This window comes from Strix uralensis, chromosome 18, assembly GCF_047716275.1.
Source record: "Strix uralensis isolate ZFMK-TIS-50842 chromosome 18, bStrUra1, whole genome shotgun sequence".
Taxonomy (NCBI): domain Eukaryota; kingdom Metazoa; phylum Chordata; class Aves; order Strigiformes; family Strigidae; genus Strix; species Strix uralensis.
The window spans coordinates 1,387,565-1,395,606 of NC_133989.1; the positions used below are offsets into that span (position 1 = coordinate 1,387,565).

At 65.4% G+C, this 8,042-nt stretch overlaps 1 protein-coding gene across 1 annotated transcript; it reads right to left on the reverse strand.

Annotated features, from left to right (window-relative positions):
* Nucleotides 1-1,093: 1,093 nt before the first annotated feature.
* Nucleotides 1,094-7,719, reverse strand: RSPO4 (R-spondin 4). Its single transcript, XM_074888409.1, has 5 exons — nucleotides 7,641-7,719; nucleotides 4,902-5,090; nucleotides 4,435-4,578; nucleotides 4,155-4,340; nucleotides 1,094-1,167 (listed from the first exon to the last, which is right to left on the reverse strand). The coding sequence occupies exons 1-5, from the start codon at nucleotides 7,717-7,719 to the stop codon at nucleotides 1,094-1,096; spliced, it is 672 nt and encodes a 223-aa protein (XP_074744510.1).
* Between the last annotated feature and the right edge of the window lie 323 nt (nucleotides 7,720-8,042).

The window sequence follows — 8,042 nt, forward strand, 5'->3', positions numbered from 1 at the left end:
GACCGTGGCCCCCGCAGCCCTGACACCCCACTGCCAGACCTGGCCTCCCCCTGCCCAATGCTTGGAGCAGGGAAGGGGGGGGGGTCTGACCCTGGGAAACCCCCAGATACAGAGATGCCTGTGGCTGGAGCAGCAATTTGAGCAAAACACATGTTAAATATGCTGATACAGCCCTCCGCACCTCACAGACATACACTGTTTATTTGGCAGCCGGCTCGGAGGGACGCACCAGGCTCAGCACCCCCCAGCTCGGGTCCCAGGTGACATTTGGGAGGGGGCTGTGGTGGCTGCTCCGGGTGCATCCCGGCCGGGGGATGCAGGAAGCAGCAGCATCCCCTGCCTGGGCTCGCGCCGGCAGCTGCAGTCATGGGGTGCACATCCCCTGCCCTGGACCGAACGCGGCCACGGCCACCCCAAATTCCTGAACCCACATCCAGCCGGGGGAGAGGAGCCCCTCCAGCCTTTCACAGGAGCCTGAGGACAGCAGGATTTGGCCCATGGCTGTGCCTGCGGGGATGCTGAGCACCAGGCTGGGCTGCCATGAGCGGTCGCGTGGTCCCCAGAGGGGTCCCAGCCTGGGGGTTCCACCATCCTCCTGAGGATGAGGATGGGGGGCCCTATCCAGCACCCAGAGCAGCTCAATGGCATGCTGTGCACCCCAGCACCCCACTGCGATCGGGACCCCGTGGGGACAGGTCATGTCCCAGCCCTGGGGGACGGTACCCAGGCAGGCACCGGGTCCAACCCCAGGATCAACCCCCTCCCACCCGGCTGGAGCAAGGGAAGGGACTGAGCAGGCTGGGGGAGAGGGAAAAACAGAAAAATAAAGGAGCCACCCCCTCCCCGAGCCGCAGGGCATTGCTTTGGACACTGCAAATTAGATTTTCTGAAAAGGAAATGTTTTACAGGCCATAAATTGTCTCAAAAGAAAAGGGGAAGGGGGGGTGGGGGAGGAGAAAATTGTGCAATTTTTTTGTGGATGGAAAAACGGGGGCGACGCGGCCGGGGCAGTGCGGTGGGAGCCGGTCGGGAGCTCTCCGTGCCGCCGGCCAGTGGCACACAGAGATCCCAACCGGCTCCCGTGCCGGTGCCGCTAGGTACCCGCTTGCGGTTCTGTCTTCGGCTTCTTCTGTCGCTTTTTGCCTTTATTTTTGGGTTCAGTTTTCTCTGAAACAGAAAAAAAAAGAGGAGAAAAGGAGGGCTCGCTCGTCGGCCAGGCAGCAGGACCTGGCCCAAGCCCTGTCCATGGGATGTGGATCCCGCGTCCTCCCTCGGGTGTTAGCACAGGACCCTCTCCCCAATTTGGGGGACCCCAGAGGCCTCTCCAGGTCCCCAAACAGCAGCGTGGGTCTGTGGGGGGTCCGGGTGTGCTGCTGGCATGGGCAGAGGATCCCCTGGCCAGACTCTAAATCCTGATACCCCCAAAATCTCCAGGAATTGGCTGGGGTCAACTCAACCAAAGCAGGGGGGCTGCCCAGAGAGACCCCAACTTATCTCTGAGCAGGGACGGGGGATGTCACCCCAACTGATGCCGTGACCCTGCCCAGTTCTGCTGCAGTGCAGGATTGTGCCTCCCCTGTGGACACTGGTGCTGCCCACCCTCATGGGCTTGCACAGGACCCGGCTGGCCCCCAGGAGGGTTTGGGCAGGGTGGGAAGTGGGGGGACCTCAGGGTGCCCTCCCCACACCGATGCTCCTGGCAAGGCCGACCCACCGACAGCCGCACCAGGGACTCAGCACCATGCGATCAGGCCGATGGGACCCAAATCTCTGCTCTGAGCCACCCTGAGCCCCCTCCAGCTGGCTGAGGGGTCAGTGCTGGGACCCCAAAGCAAACAGGGGTGCAGGATAAGCCCTGCTGTGCCGCGGGCTCCGACGGGAAGTGGAGCCCATGCTGGGGAGCGGAATGGCTGGCCAAAAACCGGGCAGCTTCGCCTCTCCTCACCCCCCTGCGCCCACCACGTGCTCTCCTGACCCTGAGTTGGGTGACGCGGGGGGTCCGGTGCTGCTCTCCCCACACAGCCCCCCCACGAGGGGCATGGGGACTGCGGCCGGCCGGTGTTGCGTGCGCCAGCGCCGTTGTCGCCGATCCTTTCCGAGGGCTCCAGCTCTTTTCCTGCCCCAGCTCTGTTTTTCGGCTCTGATCTCCCAGACAGTTGCCACCCACAAAGGAGAGGGCACAGCACGAACACCAAGCGTCTGGAGAGCGTGGGCAGACACACAAGGCAGATTTACAGCAGCGTGAGGAGTTTTGTGCCTCGGCCAAGCGCGGATGCTTCTCCCTTCCAGCTGCCCGGGGATGGCTCAGAAGTGGTGGCACAAATCTCTCATCACACGGTAGGGTCCCGCTGCCTTCCCCAGTTCGCCCGGGCTGGGGGTGTCTCGGCTGCATCAAGTGAACTCGTTGTCCTCCTGCAGCATCTGGATCCCATAACCCAGCATTCGGCTGGGCAGGCAGGAGCCTGGGAGCGAGGGCAGATGCACACTCCGCCACGGCGGGGACGCCGAGCAGCCTGCCCGGGAGACACGGAGGGGGCTGCCGTCTCCTGCCCACCTGGCCTGGGGCAGCCCCTGGGGCAGCCCCTGGGGGCACTGAAGGGATCCTCCTCTACTTTTTTGGAGCCAGACCTGCCTCTGGAGCTGGTCCCAGACAACGGCCTCAAGAGAGGAGCCCCGCCATTCCCTGAGCCCATCACCATGGCCACAGGGCTGCCGGCTTGCAGGAGCGGGTGCTTGGGTGGAGCCAGGAGGCCAAGCGGTTTTCTGGGGTGCCGTTGCCTTCCTGTCCACCTCACGAGACGGGGCACCCCCAAAGCGCCGGTGCCGCGGTCCCCGCTGCCAGGACCCAGGCAGGGCTGGGCACGGGCACGGTGCTGTGGGCACCCACCCAGCGCCGTGCCGCAGGACTCCGCGCTCCAGAGCAGCCTGTCCTCCCACGCCAAACTTGCCGCATCAAACTGTCACCAGCTCTCTGGGTTCGGAGCCGGAGCAGCCCGGCAGGGAGGGGAACATCCCCAAAATCGATGCCACCTGGCGCCCCGAAGCTGTGAGTCGGGGCCCGGGCGGGGGTGGAAATCAGCCACTCCATGCTGTCAGCAGGAAAATATTATTTATGATCGATGGTGCTGAGATGAAGCCGCTCTCCTGGCTCCCCGGCCCCAGCCCCAGCACGCACATCTTCTGTTATTGCCCCTCTTTCTCCATCTTTTTTCTCTTCCCCCCCTTGCAGTCCTTTCCTGCGCCGCCCTCGGTCCCTGCCACGCTGGCGGTGCCGGCCGGCCCGTCCCCCGGCACACAGCAAGCCCACAGCTCCAAATCGCAAAGCTCGGCACCGCTGGGGCCGGCGGCGGCTCAGATCTCCTTCCAGGCCCGACAGATCGGTATCTCATGCAATCCCCCGTTCTGCCAGTTATTAAGCAGAGATTTATTAGACCAGCTTTGGTCCAGCCGGTTGCATCCAAAAATTACATCAGCCGCTTCCTGGTTCCCATCACCAGCCCGGCTGGACCCCGCGCCAGGGCTGGGTGCTGCGGGAGGTGGTGGGGACCCCCGTGCCGAGGAGCCCCCAGCTCGGGGGGCCATGGTGCTGCCACAGGGGCAAACATCTGGCCATGGAGGAGGACCCTGCCCTGGGGTGTCTCCCAAAGCTTTGGCCATCAGAAATCCCCTGGGTGACGCCCTCCAGTTCCGCGAGTGCTCGGGGTATTTTGGGGGCTCGGAGGTTTTTGTAGGAACCTCCCCTGCGGGTCTCGACCCTTCTCATTCACGACTGCGGCATGGGAAGCGCCGGCCGTGCCTTTCCCTTTGCAAGCAGCGGCAGGACAGGAGCCAGAGCTCGGCAGCCTCGTCCCGTCGCGGCGGCTCACGCCAGCGCCAGTCCCAGCCTGGCAGTGGTGGGGGACACGGGCCGGTCCCAGGCGGTCTCGGGGGCTGCCGGGTGGGAGCTGGTCCCCGCCAGCCCCGCAGCCAGCCCCAGCGCCGGGCCTGCTCAGCACATGTGCCTGAGATGGCAGCTTTCTCCAGAATTACAGAGTTACAGCCACCGGCTTCAAAACGCTGTGGAGGTGACAGCCGGGCTCGCCGGCCACCGCTGGACCACTGCCCCCCCCTCCCACGGGTCCCTCGGGATTGCAGGCGGCGTGGTCAGTGCTCACCTCCCGGGCAGTGTTTCCTCATGCGGCACTTCCTCGTCTCCAGCAGCGTGGGGCAAGCGGCCCCCTCCTCCCGGGTGGCCCCCGGCACCTCCCGGACCCGCGTCTCCACACCCCACTTGCAGCCGCAGGTCCGGCCCTCGTGGGTGCAGGCGCTCCACTCGCTCCAAGGCCCCGGCTCGCACGTCTCTGCGGGGGACAGGGGTGCGGAACGGGGACGGTGACCGCACAGCGCCGGGGACATCCCCCGGGAGCGTGGGCAGGGGGGGCGGGTGCTCCTTACCTTGGCACTCACGGGTGTCGGGCTGCGCCGCGGTGCTGGGGGGGCACTGCCGAAAACATTGGCCCTTGTGCAAGTAAAACTTGTCTTTGCACTTCATGCAGAAGTCTCTGCTGAAGCAGCTCTCACAGCTGGGCGACCTGCACTCTGCCAGGAAGGAGGGCTGGTCACCCCAGCGAGCCCGAGGGCCAGCACGTGGCAAGCCCGGAGCCGGCAGCCCCGGTACCCACCAGGGACCCAAAGCCCTTTTGTGGGGTCAGGGCTGCAGCTCTGGGCAAGAGAAAAGGGGACAAGCCCCACGGCCCGGCTGCCCGCGCCTCTCACCGCGCTGCCCCTGGCTCTGTGCCGCCGGGGATGCTGCAGGAAACGCAGCCGTCCCCCTTCCCATGGCGCTGGGACCCAGAGGGGGTACGGGGCGCACTGGGAGGAGCTGGGAAGGGGGGGCCCCCCTTGGTTTGCGTGGAACGTACTTGTGCATCTGTTGACCTCCAGCCCCCGCACGCCGAAGTAGCCAGGGGGGCAGGTGTGGACGCACATCCCGTACTGGCGGATGCCGTCCCTCCAGATGAGCAGGAAGAGCCGGTGGTGGCAGGTGATGCAGCCGTTGTCCTCCGAGCACAGGACGCAGCCCGTGCAGTTCTCCAGCAGGCCGGCGCTCGCTGCGGGCACAAACGGGCTGTGGCATGGCTGCAGCACACGTGCACGGCACGGCCGAGGCGCCGCTGAGAGTCCCGGCCCCCGTGGCAGCCCCTCGCCGACCCGCGGGGGTGACAGTGGGGCCTGTCTCCCTGAAAACGCCTCCCCACCACCCTCCGCTCCCCAAATTCCCTCACTCAGCTCAAGCATCGCCACCTCCATTGCCCCAAGGGCCGGGGCCGGGGTTCACCCCGCATCCAGCTCTGCCCAGGGGTGCCAGCCTGAGCCCCCTCCCTACGCTCATCCCATGGGAAGCATCCTAATGAGGGTAGAAATGCTCTGACCTGGATTAATTAGTTGATGCCTGTTCTGCGTCAGGGGACAAATTGCGTTTTGGAAAGGATCAAGAGGAGCCGAGATAAGGATCTGTCTGGTTGCTCAAGAGCCTCCACTGTCTCCCCAGCCGGCTTCGCTGCGCTCCCGACCTGCGACAGGTGGGTTCTGCTCCCAGGGACAAGGACGGGGTGCCAGTCCCCCGCCGTCAGCCCACGGAGACCCTGCCCACCGCTCCTCCTCCCCAAACCCAGAGGAAGGCAGCCCGGAGAGGTGCCCCCGTAGCTGAGCGGGCGATGGGCAGTCAAACGAGCCGCTGCGCTGGGTGCTGCCCGGCACGGACACGGGTTTCACCCCGGGAGCGATCCCCAGCGCGGATCCTCTCTGACCCCCGGGAGGTGACAGCAGAAGGACCCCCACGGCTGCAGTGGCCGGGGCAGAGGGGCTGGTGGAAAGCAGAGCTGGGTGCCGGGGAAGCCGGGGGAGATGCTGGCAGACGACGCCTCGCAGCCCTGCGCACTGGTCCCCAGCGTTCCCAGTCCAAGCCAGTCCCTGGCGCAGTGGTGCCAGGCAGCTGTCCCCATACTGCCTCATCCCGGTCCCCTCACCGGGGCACAGGGGCTTGGGTAGCAGCACGGCGTGGCCAGGAGGCTTCGTTAGGGCTGCGTCTGCTGGGAGCGCGCTAACGAAGCACCTTGGATCCATTAAGTTGTTATGGTCTCTGTTACATATTTACCAAATGCTGACAACATTTGTGTTCCTGGCTGCAGCTGGAGCGGCTTCCCTGGAGACCTGGGGATTTACGAGCCTCTTTCCCTTCCCTAATTCTTTTTGATGATTTTTTTTTTTTTGCCGCTCTCCTTCCAACCCCCATCTGGGGCAGGGAAGGTGGGGAGCCCTGTGCAGGCTCCGGGGCCTCCTTCCCATCACTGGTTTTAAAAATAATCCCGTGGTGCGGAGCCGGCATGGCACGTGCCTCTGCCGCCGGGAGCAACGCCGGGGAGCCAGCTGTGCCGCGCGACGGGACGCGGCTCACGCCGAAACTGTGGGACTGGGGAAACTGGGGCCGTGTGGTGGGTTCACCTCCCCCTGCCCAGCAGCGATTGCAGACCCGTGGCACGGGGCCGAGGGCTTGGGGGGTACTGGGGTGTCCGGTAACGGGCTGGCCCAGATCAACCCTCCGTGGCAGCAGGGCACAGCCGGAGGCGGGTCCCGGCAGCAGTGGGGTGGCTGTGGGGTGCTGCCCCAGCCCTCCCAGTCCCCGGAGGCCGCGCTGGCCCTTCAGCACTGGTTATATGGGGAGAGACGACGCGTGTTCAAGGCAGGGAAGCGAGACCAGACCCCTGGGTGCTGCCAGGACCGGAGGCCCCTTCAAATCCCGGTGCACCAGGCCGCTCGGCATCATGCACCAGTGGCCGGAGCACTGGCCCCACATACCCCCGAGCCCCTCTCAGTGCCAGGCCGTTTCCCATCAGAGGCGTTTCGGCTGCCAGCCCGGCCACCCGCACCCGCTGACTCTTTAACATGCGACGGCCGCAGGGAAAGGCTGTCCAGGCTCCAACCCCTGTCCCGCCAGGTCCTGTCCCTACCCGCTCCCACTCCAGTTCCAAAACCGACCTGCTCCTGGCACAGAGCTGAGCATCAGCCCTGGCCCCATGCCCAGGTGGCATTGCCCGGTGAGGAGACACGAGCCGGTGCCCTCCGGCGGGGTGCATGTGCCTCGGCACAGCCCCAGCACACATCCTGCCCTTGCCCTGGCACCAAGCAGTGGCTTGGCCGGGGTGGGGGGGGCGGGCAGTGCCTGCAGTGGCTCTGAGCATCCTTCCAGGAGGTTTTACTCCCCAAGCACTTCATGCATTAAGCAGGGAAGGGAAATCTTGGAAAATCCGCCCGTTCTGCACTAGCCCTGCTGTGCCTGGCTCTCCTGGGGTTTGTAAAGCTGGTCCCTGTGCCAGTCAGCGTCCTCCTGTCCCCTGCCAGCCCCGAGGGCAGGGCTGGCATTGGGCAGGCGATGCCGTGGGGTTGGGCATCACCTTCTCCACGCACCCACCCTGAGCCACGCACCAAGACAGCAACAGGACCCGAGGGGCTGGGTTGCTCCTTCCAGCCCCGTTTCACACCTCCTGCCCGCTCCGCGCAGGCAGCGCTGGCACTGGCAGGGGAGGCAGGGGCCGGCAGCTCCGTGTCCCCGAGCTGCCCTGTGGTACCTGAGCGGGACGAGCCGGCCGCACGCACCGTACCTTGCTTCTTCCATCGGTTCTGCGTGAGCATTTCCATGGAGCTGATGAATAACAGCAACATGAATATTATCCACTGCATCTGGGCAGGAGTGATTTCGGGCAGGGAAGAAATCAAATCATCCAAGCGGCTGGCGGGCTCGCCTCCTGCCAGAGCCAGCCGAGGGGCGGTGGGAGGGAGGAGAGCGGCACTGGGCTCACACCATCCCACCCCGGTGCTGCCGCAGGCACGGAGCCCTGCTTTAGGGTGGCATGAGCCGGTGAGCCCCAGGGAGGCAGGGGGGCTGTCAGGCCAGGGGAGCGCTCATGGTGACGGGGGAAATGCCGCCTTGCTCCAGGGAGCTCTGCCTTTATAGCCGGTACCAGCCCCCTCTCCTCACCGCCCCTCTTCAAAATAGTAATAAT